The sequence below is a fragment of the Meleagris gallopavo genome, chromosome 5 (assembly GCF_000146605.3).
Source record: "Meleagris gallopavo isolate NT-WF06-2002-E0010 breed Aviagen turkey brand Nicholas breeding stock chromosome 5, Turkey_5.1, whole genome shotgun sequence".
In the NCBI taxonomy this organism is placed as follows: domain Eukaryota; kingdom Metazoa; phylum Chordata; class Aves; order Galliformes; family Phasianidae; genus Meleagris; species Meleagris gallopavo.
In genome coordinates this window covers 55,578,271-55,592,307 of record NC_015015.2, presented here as the reverse complement: position 1 = coordinate 55,592,307, position 14,037 = coordinate 55,578,271, and the positions used below count along the sequence as shown (strand labels likewise).

The 14,037-nt window shown below is 50.0% G+C and overlaps 1 protein-coding gene across 2 annotated transcripts in view; it reads left to right on the top strand.

Moving 5' to 3' along the window:
- SAMD4A (sterile alpha motif domain containing 4A) overlaps positions 1-14,037 on the top strand; it is a 64,956-nt gene that overhangs the window by 45,747 nt on the left and 5,172 nt on the right. The window contains exons 3-7 of one of the 2 annotated variants that reach the window (XM_010712118.3): positions 5,946-6,209; positions 10,325-10,434; positions 11,024-11,110; positions 12,403-12,697; positions 13,309-13,394. In XM_010712118.3, the coding sequence (XP_010710420.1) occupies positions 5,946-6,209; positions 10,325-10,434; positions 11,024-11,110; positions 12,403-12,697; positions 13,309-13,394 (842 nt within the window). The remainder of the gene's footprint in view (positions 1-5,945; positions 6,210-10,324; positions 10,435-11,023; positions 11,111-12,402; positions 12,698-13,308; positions 13,395-14,037) is intronic. The other variant, XM_010712120.3, reaches the window with a different exon arrangement.

Genomic DNA, 14,037 nt, shown 5'->3' with positions numbered 1-14,037 from the left:
CAAATCCACGCGGAATACACACAGATATACCAGCAGATGGGACTGAGAGGGGGAGACAGCATCTTCTACATCAGCACTGAACATCAGGTACAGATTTCCTGGCCCTTCTCCTGAGAAATGTGGCCCATTAACCTGCAGAGCATCACTTAGCAAGGAGGGACTGGGGTGTGGTGGAAGACAAGAGATCCCACCATCTCAGGAGGTGGGGTTGAACCACCCTTGCTGTGCTGTTGTGTCTTCAGCTTTGGGGGCATGGCCTATGCCTGTATCCTCCAGCTACCTGATGGAATGCCATCAAATTTGGGAAGCCCTCTTAGAAACATAGAATCATGGAAACATGAAGGCTGGAAAAGACCACTAAGATCATCTAGTCCAACTGTCAACCCCTCCCCATCATGTCCTCTAACCATGTCCCTCAGTGCTCTTCCAGCAGCATGTGGTGGTGCTCCCAGCCTCCAGCATTGGCACTGGGGCTGAATAGCTGCAAGCAGGAGGATGCAGCTCCTTTGCTGCCTCTGCTTTCCTTACAGCTGCTGGGGTGCCTCAGGGGGACACCGAGAAGCAGCAGCAGTGGTTTTGTGCCTTATCTTGTGGTCTTTGGGGTTCCTATCTCCACTTGAGGTGCTGGAACAGGCTGCCCAGAGAGGTTGTGGATCCCTGGAGGTGTTCAAGGCCAGGTTGGATGGGGCCCTGGGCAGCTTGGTCTAGTATGAAAAGTGCAGGTTGGTGACCCTGCCTGTGGCGGGGGGGTTGGAGCTTCATGATCCATGAGATCCCTTCCAACCCAATCCATTCTGTGATTCTCTGATTCAGAGAATGCCAGTACAGCTGTTTGATGCTCTGTGAGCTGAGTGAAATCAAACATCTCTAGTAATTCTTCCAGCCCCCTCGGCTGCCATCAGGGTTTCCTGATGGATGGACCCTCCTAGAGCTGGGTGCATTTCACCTGGTGCCCCTCATCACCGGCACACACAGCAGTGAGCTGTAGTTGCTCATGCACTGAGCTCTGCTCTCCCCCTCGGATCTGGCAAATAAATAACTAGAGAAAGATCAGCTCTGCTTCCAGCAGGAGGGCAGCAATGCACCTGCGTGGTTTGGGTTTATCTCATGTCAATCCCAACTGCAGCACTGTGCTGGGACTGGCTGCGTTATCCCAGATCTGCAGCGTGCAGCTATTTAATTAACTTCTGACTTCTGGTTTAAAGGAGCAGCGTGCAAAACAGTTATTTACTTCATTTGGAAATCCTTTTAATCGTTGCCATAATTACAGCTTCCTGCTCTTTATTTTTTGATATTTTTCTTTGCCGGGGGGAAAGGAGGGGAGGAGGGGGAATATTTGCCATCCTCCTTGTGGTTATCACATCCTTCAAATTACTAAATGAGGCTGGGATAATAGGTCTAGTGATTATATATAGGCACCATCTGCTCTGTGGCTGCTTCCTATCAAAGTGCAGCAAGGAGAGTGCAAGGAGGATATTTTCTCTCCAGCTATATTAAGACTCTGTTTCCATCTCGGCTCCAAAGCAAGGCTCTCTGAATGCAAATGGATAAAATGTGCTGTAATCAATGGCTTGTTTTTGGCAGCCTTGAAGCCGAGCCTTATTTTTTTTCTTTTTTTTTTCCCCTCCTCAAATTTGCTGTTCCTATTCATTATGCAATTCTGTGCTCAGTGTTTTCTTTTAATTGCGGTCCCCGCCGTTTGCTGAGTAATGCAGCCTGGTGTTAGCACGGAGATCCCTGCTGTAAGTCAAATGCAAGGAAATGTCTGAGGAAATGCAGATGTTTCAGGATGATTGGGGTGGATCTGCAGCACACACGAGCTCTCAGTTTGCAGAGGAGGCAGAAAGCTGAGATGAGTTGATTTGGGATGATAGTGGGAAAAAGTCAACGTGATAAGAGCTCGTGTGTGGTGCTGATGGAGGCTGGTGGGGATGGTGTGTGCCTGCATCCTGCTGAGCATCCCAGCTGGCTGGGGCTGGGGGAGGTGGGTTGGGCTGAGATGCAGAGGATTTGCAGAGGTGCTTGCATGGCCAAACTGCAGATTTCAACGAGCAAAAGTGGGTAAAAAAAGGAAAAGTGAGAAGAAAATCCCAGTTTGGACAAGTCAATGAGCATGGAAGAGATTTCAGTACTGCATAGCACAGGAGCTGGTGCTTTTTCAGAGTGAAAACATCCCTTTCAGATGCGATCATAGAACCATAGAATCACTAAGGCTGGAAAAAATCTCCACGATCCCCAACCCCAGCCTACCCCACCATGCCCACTGCCCACGTCCCTCAGTGCCACATTTCCACAGCTCTGGAACTCCCCCACGGATGGTGACCCCACCACTCCTGGGCAGCTGTGTCACTCTAGCACTTGCTCTTTCAGTGAAGAAGTTCTTTCTAATACCCAACTTGAGCCTACCTTGGTGCAGCCTGGGGTCATTCCCTCTTGCCCTATTGCCAGTTAACCTGGCATCCATCTCTTCCACTTGTCCTGCTCAGAGTCCTTTGCTTATCCTACAGGTTGCACATTGCTCTGTAGAGACACACTGCTGACTTATGTCTTCCAGCTTGGTCTCTAGAAATGATGTAGAGGATGGAGGGGTTCTCCATTCAAAGAGTATTATGTTTTAGAAGCTAATGCAGATATTTCTCAGGCTGGGGGTCTTACCAGTGGCCAATGCAACGGCTGCTGGAGGCATCCCACAGGGTTTTGCCTACGTCCAGGCTTGAAACATGTTTTCCAGCTTGCATGGCTGCATTTGACCACACCAGATACCACCGTGGGTTTGCCAAAGTGATCCGGGAGCTCCTAGTAAAAATTAATTAATTCTAAGCTAATGGCTGAGGCTCAGCTTAGCACAGAAGCATTATTATTAATGGATCAGAAAGAAACTGCATTTATTGGCCAGGAGAGAGGGGCATTGCACTCACCTGGCTCAGGGCAGACCTCTGTGCCCCAGTGCCCATTGCCTGCTCCATTCCCAGCCCAGCCTGGCTGGGGCCCCACAGGAGCTGTGACACTGACAAATGGGTTATTGTTGCTCTGTCCAGTGCTCTTCTTGAACAGGAAACAACGTTTTCAAAAGTCGTGGGGTTTTGTTTTTGGTGGTTTTCTTTTTGGAGTTTGCACGACAGGCTTTTCTGCTGTCTGTGCTTCTTCCTGATTCCTTGGCTGAAGGCTCGCTTTGCAATGCACTGCTTTCCCTATGCAGTGGTTAAAGGGATGCGAGGTTGGTTTAAAGAGCACCCCAGCAGCTCGGTGCGTCACCCCAAAGCCAGATTTTGAGGTGAATGATGCTAAACCTGGGAAGCATAGGGGTGACCCGAGTTTTCTCCTCATTGCTCTGTTCCTCCTGCAGCATCCCACAGCCCAGATGCAGAGCGGCTCCTTCTCTACCCTTTTATTTTTGTCCCTTGGAAACACGATGCCAAGCTTGGTCTGAAACCCAAGAGTGTTCCGGCAGCACAGCACGCATTTCTCAATGCTGGCTCTGGGTTATTTATTTTATTTTTCCCTAGGATGCCAAACATCTCAGGCTGATCTCAGAGGTGTTATATTTAGCAGTGACGGCCAGGTTGTGGCTGTCCGTGGTTTGGGTGTGATTTAGGAGCTTTATTGCAGCAATGGGCTGAGGCTGCCCAAGATAGAGCACGTGCAGCACATTTATTTTAGCAGAATACCAAAGGAGCAAATTGTCCCAGCTCAGCCATTGGCATCGCCAGCTTCACCTCAGACCACCCAAAAAGTGCTCCAAAAGCAGGGAAGGAGGTGATGCTTTCAGGCTCATCAGCTGCATCTGTTGTTTCAAGAAGCAGAGAACAGAAGCCCAAGCAGCAGCATTCATCAGTGTGCCAACAAATGGGCACCCACGCTGTGTCATGCTCCTGGGTCAAGCATTGCCTGCCAGCTCCAGGGCCTCCTACCACAATTACAAAGTAAGATTGTAATGTGCAGCATCCTTTTTGGAGGAGTTTCCCTACAGCATTTTTCAGGAGCTGTGTGAATGGGCTCATACAGCAGCCTGCTGGACGCTGGCTTTGTGCTATCTCGGGAGAAGAAGTGGAACTGATTTTTATGTGTTGCACTGGGTGGTTTCTAATTGTTCCTGACCAGCCTGCAGAGTCCATTATTTCTCCACCAGCTGACGCCGACTTCTAATTAGGGGATGTAAAATGAAGATGGAAGAGCAGCAGTTTGCAAGGGGATGGTTGCTCAGGAGGAAATCCGTGCTGGATTTAAGCCCAGAGCATCCTCTTACTTGGGGAGAGGACAGCTTGCAAGCAGCAGCCCTGTGCTCCCTACAGGCTATCCTATGATGATCCTACAGTCAGCTCATGCCCTACAAGCTCCTGTGCTGCCCGTACCCCAGTCCTGCACCTCTCCTCTGCATGAATATTTCCTTAAAGGAATTTATCCTACCGTAGTTTGGGTGATCTCAGCCCCCTGGATGTTGCAGGGCTTGGCACAGTTCGGCTTTCCTGGCTGAGCCACCAGCACTTAAATACCTCATCCAAGAAAACCTGAAATATTTCTGTTTTCCCATCAGGATGTGCTGCAACTTTAGGAAACGCTGCTTTGAAAACAATTCCAGGTCTGCACTGACGTCCTTTTCTGTCAAGAGGCTTCTGTGGGGCATTTCTGTAGTTGTTTAATGGGAAGAGAGCACATTCTTCACCACGAGCCACCCTTTCTGTGTGATGCTTGCAGTGCATGCCAGCAGGGAAGGCACTCTCAGCCACAGGAACGCTGGAGATGTGCACTGATTACCCCACAGGGGAATCATGGACTGGAAGGGCATTGAGGCACTGCACAGATTGCCCAGAGAGGTGCTGGTGCCCCATCCTTGCAGACAGCTAAGGTCAGGTTGGATGGGGCTCTGAGCACCTGATGGAGCTGTGGGTATCTTTGCTTATTGCAGAGGAGTTGGATCAGAGGGCTTTTAATGATCCCTTCCAACTCAGAGGACATTGTGATTCTGTAGCTCTGGATGCAGAGCTAAAGCAGACTGTCCCACTAAAGCTGCATATGTGTGGGATTCCCCAATGATCCTGGATTCAGAGAACTCTGAAATAATTTCAAATGCAGGAGTTAGCTATTGCTCTTTTCCCAGCATCATTAAAATCATTTATTAGAAAGAAATTGAGCTTGATGGTGTTAAAATGTCAGGTAGGAAATACAAGCATGCATAAAACTGGGAGGAAAAGCAAATCTGAAGCTTTCCAAGGAGAATTCTGCAGCGGGGGGACTCAGACTCACCTCCATGTCCAGGCTGTGCTTTTCCTGCTGCTTTGCATTTTGCTTTTTTAGGGAAGGCAGCATGCAGATGAAAGCATGCCTGCTGGGCTGGGGAGCAGGGATGCTCTCATTACTGACGATAGCTCAGCTGACTGCAGGAGCTTGGTAGGACTTCAAGAGACTGAGAGATCTATTTGGGTAATAAGTTTCTCCACGGTTACCTTAGGCAGATGTGCAAATGCTCTTGCTTCAGGGCATGAGCTGAGTGCTAACCCAGAGGGAAAAGCTTCCCCTTCTGAAAAGCTTCCATGCCTTTCCCAGCAAGGGTTGGTTCTGGGGCAGCGTGTGATGGTAGCAGAGTGTTTAATGAGCTCAGCGTAGCTGCTTGAAATTTCCCATTCTGCCTGAAATACCAGCAGCATCCTCCTTGTCAGACAGGCAGCAGCTCCTTTTTTTGGCTGGAGTGAAACCCGTGGCCCACCCTTCCCAAAGCATCCCCATGGAGCTCATGTAATCCCATCTTGTTGCAGGTACTGGGAGGCAAAGAGCAAAAGACAGGGCAGGATTCCAGCATCCTGGGCACCATGAAGCCCCTGGCACCGAGCCACCACCCATTTGATTTTTTATATATAAATATATATATATATTTTTTTTTTCGGGGGACTCTGCTGCATCCTGGGCCGCGAGGGGGGAATAACCTGTTTGATTTTATTTTTTTTCAGTTCTCTCAGGCCAGACACACCACAGCCCTTTGAAACGCTCTGTGTCCCTTACCCCACCCATGAATGTGCCAAACCAGCCTCTAGGACATGGATGGATGTCTCATGAGGACTTACGAGCTAGAGGACCCCAGTGCATCCCTTCCGATCATGCCCCCCTGTCTCCACAAAGCAGTGTAGCCTCTTCGGGAAGTGGTGGGAGTGAACATTTAGAAGATCAGCCTTCCGCTCGTAACACATTCCAGGAGGAAGGGAGTGGTATGAAAGGTGAGTGACAACTGAGATGCCTCCCCCCTTTTTGCCCCTGCCAGCTCCCAGGACCTTTTTGGGGCCATTTTGGGGAACTTGGGCTTTGGTTGCACCCTTGTTGGCGTCATCGCTGCGTCATCGTTTTGGTCTCACCGTGTTAGGGTGATGGCTTGGGCTCCAAAAAGCTGCATTTTCTCCATAGCCTGTGGGTTTTAGCTGCGAGTGGTGCTCTCTTCCTCTTTCAATTTTTCAATTACAGTGAAAAACAAGCTTAACAAGTCGTGGGTCATTTATCATTGCGGTGGTTGATGTGACCAGAACCCCACCGAGTATCTGGGGCTCAGGATGCTTGTTTGCACTGACTTCATCCTGCGTATTTCAGCTGTTTTTTCCATTTTGCCTGCTTTTCACAGAGACTTTTAGTAAGTAAGGCAGAAATGAAACCTCGTTGCTGCAAAGATGGAGAGCAAACGTCAGGCTGTAGGGGAATGAATCGCTGTAACTGTGCGGAATGGGCAAACTCGCAGCCTGCGTGTTCTTGTGAGCAGAGAAAATGACTGGAAATGAACCTCACAGCTAGCAGAGACTTATTTAAACAACTGCTGTCAGGCATGCAGCGTAACACAGTGCCAGCAGGGACGGTTGCTTCTCATTAATGCAAAGCAGCTCTATCGCATGAAGACCAATGGTGCACTAGAACAAGGAAATGTATTTTTCAATAGTCACAAGGAGTGATTTTGTTCTAATGGCAGACAGATCTGGGTATGGATGAGTCTTCTGTAATGTGGAGCAGTATTTGAACTGGCACGGTGTGACTTTCTGTGATTTGCATGGAAGAGATGCATGGAAACACTCCTGGTTTGCCCTGTGATGCTGAGTGCTGGGCCCCATCGCTGGTTGGGCTTTGCCTTGAGATGATGCCTTGGGACAGTGGCCGTGGGCTGTGGATGTGACAGAAGGGGTTTCTAATGGGCTCTGCTCACTAACAAGCTTGTAATTAGGGAGCTCAGGCGGGGAGAACTACATCAGGGCAGGTGGCACAGAGTGGGTTTTCCTCACATGATGTTTCTCCGGGTTTCTGCTGGTGTGGCTGGGGAAGAGACTTGACTGAGCTTCACTCTGCATGACTGCGACCTGGGTGGGTGGTAATAATTTTCCCAGAGAAATGCATTGAATCCCCCACACCTCACCCATATGGCCAAGGCTGCTCAATTTCCTTCAGAGAACCAAACATAACACAGAGGTGCTTTTGCCCGTCGGGACCCTCCTAACCCAGCCCAGTCTCTTTGTCACCGCTTCCCCTCCTCGCCCCTCTCTGCAGGATGCTTCATGCACGTCCCTGCTCTGTTCCCCCACTGCTGAGTCAGACAATCTGCTTCTGTCCTGCTCTCAGGGACATGCAAACCAGATGTCTGCAGCCTCTGGTCTCATGCCCAAAGTCTGTCATGCTGTCCCCTCAATAGTATTTCCTTCAAGCTGCACTGATCTGTTTTATTCCCAGTTTTCTAAACTTGGGGTCGTGCTTCATTCTCTCCTCTGGGTTTCTTCCATGAAGCCCATATCCTTCTGAAGATGAGTTGCCCAGAACTGGGCTTTATATCAGAGCTGAGCAGAGAGGACTTGGTTGCCACATGGACGGGGTTCTGGTGCTGTGCAGCTCTCTGTGCTCACATAACACAACAGCGCTGGCTGCGTGCGATCCATTGTATCCCCAGATCTCCTCTGCAAAAAGTACTGCCCGTTCCCTGCTCTCATTCTCTGCTTTGCTGTTCCTACATCCGTGCACAACTTCATGCATTTTTATTGGATTGTGTCTTATTTCATCCAGACCGGGTTCTGGCTTTGCCAAATCCGTTCCGAGCTGCAGCCACGTCTTCTGAAGTGCCTTCCCCAAACTTGCTCTCTCTTCCACCCTCCAGGGCAACCACTGGATGCACTGGGGCTCACCAGGGACCCCCACCCCTGGTTCGTCTCCCCTGATGTTACGTATTTATTTTCCATCTATCTCCATGCTGAAGGAAACACCTAGAAGCCCTCATCCTGCTGCTCACATTAGACACAGCGTTTTGGGCAATCATGCCATGACTTAGCAATTATGTCCCAATAATTGGTGATTAAGGAGTAGCTCTGTGTGTGGAAGGCCAGCTCCCTGCTCCATGGGGCCGCTGGGGAGTTGGGCTTTCCAAGGGCCATGAAATCACCTTATGCAGCCTTGCACATCCTTATGTGTGAAGTTGAATCTCTCTTCTGCCAGTGTCCAGTTGGACTTTCCCATTGACTTTGTCCTGTGCCAAATGCAAATGTCCCCAGGGAGTAGGGGAACAGGCAGATCTCTAATGTGCCATCACTAGAATGTTGTATTTCCCATAAATGAAGCTGAGATTCAAACCTGCCAGGCTCTGTGCTGGAAGCAGAGGGCTTGCTGTTAATAGCTTTTCATTTTTCAAAGCAGAAAATCGGGGTGAGGCTTTTGGTAGTGGGGTTTAGAATTGTCACTTGTTGGGACTCTTGGAAAATGGCAAACTTGAACTTGTCTGCGCTTGGTAACTGCTTCGCCCCCTTGTTTGGTGTGAGGTTCATCTCCTTCAGGGATTTAATTGGAACACAAATCCTGACCTGTGTCAGTGGACAGAGCCTGTCAGTGGGCAGGATGGTTTGGGTTGGAAGGGACCATCCAGTCCCAGCTGCTGCCATGGACAGGGACACCTCCCACCAGCCCAGGGTGCCCAAAGCCCCATCCAGCCCAGCCTTGGGCATTGCAGGGATGGGGCAGGAGGGCGTACCAGGAGGGTGGGAGCTTTGCCTGTTTGCAAATGAAAACTCACTGGGGACCTGTTGAGGTGGGCTGAGTGTGGCACTGGGGTCTTTGCAGGGATGAGACACGGGTGACCCTCCTTTAGCAAGCAGCAAAAGGGTCTGTGCATGGGAAGTGGGTACTCCTCACCCCTTGATGGGCACATTGAGCAGAGAGAGCCCAGGGAAATCCTTCCCCTCCCACCCTTGTTCATGGTCAGTGCTTTCCTGGCACAGGCAGTCAGGGCCCACCATATGCTCTGCCTTACCTGAGTGTGGGCTTTAATGCTGTTTGGGGCTGAAATGCTGTTTTTTATTCCTGTGCTACACAGTGCAGGCTGAGATGGTGCTGGTAGATATCTCATTGATGAGGCAGGGGACAAGGACTGAGGGGACTGATGGGATTGCTCAGGGTGCCAATGGAGTGCAGTGGGCTTGGCAGGCTACGTGGTGCAGTTCAGGTGCTAAATGAGTCAGGTCCCAATCTGCCAGAGCATTTGAAGCCTTTAGGACATAGAGCAGAAGCAGCAGCATGGGCTGAACCCATCACCTGCAGAACTCAGGGGAGACTCTGAGTGGGGCTGAAGCTACAAAAGTGGGTTTTGGAGACCATCTTTGACAGCACATCATTTCTCCCTTCTCCAGTGTAAAATAATGACAATCTCTTTGTTTCTCTTTAAGCAGCTGTTTAACTTTTCAGCACACCTCATCTTCCCTCACGCCGTAAATCAGTGTCTGTAAGCTGCAGCACAGCCATTTGCTGGTGTTAAGCTCAATCCCACCATTCCCTTCTGCAGCTTCCACGTTTCCAACAGAGCATGAGGAACATGCCCATGCCATGCCACAAACACCAGCCCCCCATTTAGCATCACCAAATCGCATGGCTGCAGAGGCATCAGGGCAGCCAACTCAGCCTTAGGAAAAGTCTTCAGGTCATTTTGTGAAGGGGCCCTGTGTAGGGACTGAGTTTACAGCAGTGGGTCTGGATCCACTGAGCTTGGTGGGATGCTTTGTGATGAGTGGAGCAGATGCTGGAACGCATCTTAATGGTTTTATCATGGGTGTAGTGTAGACAAGAGTGATCGGATCAGAGTGGTTTCAAGAGCCAGGGAACTAACTCTGGGTCCCCTTTGCATCGTACCCATAGCATCTTACCCTCAGTAGGGCCCTGTGAAGTTCAGTCGGGCACCTGAAGCATCAGTGGGATGGCACACGGGGGATGGCAGCCCTTAAAAACCCCCTCTGTTGCCTCCTCAGTTGACCCAGCTGTTGATAGCACGTGTCGTTAAGCAGCATCATAACTAACGGGGAGCTCTTGTCCCATTGCCCTTGTGCTGCAGATGTTCCAGCCTGGCTGAAGAGTCTCCGGCTGCACAAGTACGCCGCGCTCTTCTCACAGATGACGTACGAGGAGATGATGGCCCTCACTGAATGCCAGCTCGAGGCACAAGTAGGTCTGCAGGAGACACGAGGCTGTCAGCCCCAGCGCATCCCACTGGCAACGGGACGCCTGGGATGACCATCTTGTGGGTGGTTGGAGAGCAAACAGCAAGAGGAACATGGAGCGTTGGGAGACTGAAAAAACTCACTCTACTTTGAGAAGGCCACATCCCTGATTTCTTACTGGAATTCCCATCTTCTTTGAAGTTGCTGGGAGCTGTGCCTGGGGTTTGGTCTTGTTGGGATTTGGGCGTTTTGGGGGCACAGTCTTAAGGCCGTAGCTCCTGAAAGTCAATGGGACTTTGGTGCCTGATTTCTGAGTAAACCTTTAAGAATGTCTCCTGTCTCAGCTTATATCTGTGTTAGCCTTGGTGTAAAAAAATCCAGGCGACACCTTTGCTTTCACTCTTTGAGATATACCAGGGTAGGGATGGGTTAGCTAGAAATCTGCATCTCCAGCAACTTCCTGACTGATTTTCTATGCAGATCAGTAATTGGATTATGTTATAGCAGTCCTTTCCATTTCAGAGGGAAGGGCTTTGGGTTGCTCAGGGCATCCCATGGAAATGGTAATGCCAGGCTGTGTGCTGTTTTTGCAGAACGTTACCAAAGGCGCAAGACACAAAATAGTTATCAGCATCCAAAAGCTAAAAGAAAGACAAAACCTGCTCAAATCATTAGAAAGGGTAAGTAATCACAACAGCTTTTATGTTTCCTGTTTTCCCCACAGACCCAGTGGGAGCAGCTCGCCTGACCTTTTGCTATTTGTTATTGGGATATTGTATTATATTTAATTGCACCATCCTCCAACAGCAACCATCACAGCCTCCCACTAGGGGCCTTTAAATACCTCTGTGGTGTGTTGCTATTTATTGGTGTTTTCCTTAGCTCACTGCTTCACTATTTATTTATAATACAGGATTGTACTTGGAGTGTTGCAGGAGCTAATTAAGTCATATTTACTGCCATACATGAATAATTACTGTTAAATCCAAGAGGCAGCCCACTGGACTGAGCTCACCTCAGCAATGTGTTTTCCAGCCTCTACTCCCTCCTCTCCACGTAGGTTTTGGGGTATGGCATTGACCACAAGCCCACCCCAGCCAGCTATGTATGCTACAAAATACAGGGAGGGAAGTGCCAGGGGCTGCTTTGCATAGAATCATAGACTCATAGCAGAGAATAGCTTGGGTTGGGAAGAACTTCATGTCCAGCTTTTTGTCCACCAAGACTTTCCAGTCCTCAGCAGAGCAGCTCTCAGTGAGTTCTCCTCCTGGTCTGTACACATGCCAGGGATTGCCCCGACCCAAATGAGCACTTTGGCCTCGTTGAACCTCATGAGGTTCATGTGGGCCCACTTCTTGAGCCTGTCCAGCTCCCTCTGGATGGCACTCACAGCTCACACGCTGGGTGTGGGCTGGGAGATCTCCCTGTACCACGCTGTACTGGGACTCAGTGCTGCTGGACTTGGGAGGAGGCATCTCTGGTTTTCCAGGCTTCCTATCCAAATAGTTTTGTTTTTTTTTTTTAATCCTGAGATTAAGCAAGAGCATGTGTGTGTGACTTGATGTTTTTGGGCATTGTCTTGCTGCTGAAGATTGCTGCTTTCTTGGAAAGAGGCTGCTCCACCCTCTCTGCCGGTTAGCAGAGCAGCAGTTTTCCCCAGAAGGTATTGCCCAACAGCCTGACGTCGTGCATCCCTGTGTCTCCAGGCTGATTTTTTTTTTTTGCTGCAGGGATTTCAGTTCAACTGCAGGCTGCACAGAGCTGTGGGTGTCCCATCCCTGGAGGCACCCAAGGCCATGGATGGGGTTTCGTGCATCCTGATCTGATGGGAGGTGCCTCTGCCCATGGGGTGGGGCTGGGTGGGCTTTAAGGTCTCTTCCAACTCAAACCATCCCGTGATTAATGGTGCTGGTCTGGTTTGTAAGCAGTGCCCTTTCATCACCACAAATCCTCCCTTGCCTTGAACCCACAGGACATCCTGGAAGGTGGCAACCTGCGTGTCCCGCTGCAGGAACTACACCAAATGATCCTCACCCCCATCAAAGCCTACTCTTCCCAAATCTCCAGCCCGGAGGAACACAGCCGGGACACGGACTCACACCATCCCCCCTCTCTGCTGGGCTCAGACAGCCAGGGCTCCGATGGCAAGGACTCTGCAGCGGGGGGGATGCAGCAGCATCACCTGCCGGGCTGTGAGGGCGAGTCGGGGGGCGGCCCTTTGCCTGAAGGTGACCTGCCTGGACAGTTCACAAGGGTGATGGGGAAAGGTGAGCGAGGTTTTATGAGTGTCCCACACAGCCCAGCTGGGTCTGAGCCCCTTTTTAAACTGCGGGTTAGACGCAGGACATTCAAACATGCAGATGCTGTTCCATGCGGGGTGTAGGGTTTGCATTGGGATTAATGTGCCAGGGGGTGGATAGTAGAAGTGCAAGGTAGAGAGCAGCATCATGTGCCATACACAGGGCTGCTGCAGCAGGTATTTTAGACACGTCCTGCTTCCCCTCCACGGTATCTGAGGTGTTCATGCTGGCTGCATCCAGCAGGCGTGCACAGAAGACCAAGAATAGAAAGAAACTTTCTGGGGTGCAGTGGGGATCAGCAGCCCTGTTAAAAACCTGCTGTTGTCTGCTGCCTCTCATATATTTTAATGGGGAGATGGGAAGGGGGCAGGTCCTGTGCTTCTGGCTTGCTTGGGTCTAATTCTGGGGACTCATCTGGATGGACACCAGTGTAACTGAGAACAAAATCTGACCCTAAATATAGGACAGGAATTAGGGACGTCCTTTTTTTCTCATTGATAGAAGGGAAGGGGGGATGCAAGGCCCTGATCCCAGCTCAGCACTATGTTCCCATTGATTTTCCCTTCTCTTTCTTGCAGTATGCACACAACTTTTAGTTTCCCGACCTGATGAAGAGAATATAAGCTCCTATTTACAGCTTATAGACAAATGTCTAATACACGAGGTGAGTTGTGACAGATCTTGTTGTTCTCATCCCTTAGAAACTGTTTCCAAAGTATCTGTTTATGTAAACGCTCTGGTTTCTAATACAAATATTTTTGGGGAGTGTTAATAGTAATTACGGAGCCAATAGGGTGCACAGAAACACTGCTCCCCCAGTGCTTACATGGTGGCATGGATGTGGAGCTGGGATGTGCCTCGTGCCAGCCTGGCCCTGCTAAGCTCCAAGCTGTGCATGCAGCTTAAATAAAAGAAAAGCTGATTTGTGAGCATCCGAGGAGTGTTCCCACTGAGCTGGTACCCCCGGGGACCCCTGGAAATGGTGCAAGAGGTACAGCTGTGCCCTGGCAGGGACAGGGGAATCTCTGGGTGTTTTTGTTTTTTTTTATCATAGAATCATAGAATATCCCAAATTGGAAGGGAATCATAAGGATCATCGAGTCCAATTCCTGGCTCCACACAGGACCACCCAAAAATCAGACCATATGTCTGAGAGTAGTGTCCAGATGCTTCTTGAACTCTGGCAGCTCAGGGCTGTGACCACAGCCATGGGATCCTGCCACTGCCTGCTGCTTTCTGTGCGTGCACATACACAGCCCTACTCACTCCATCCAGAAAAATACTCACGTGTTTCCTATTTTTCTCCT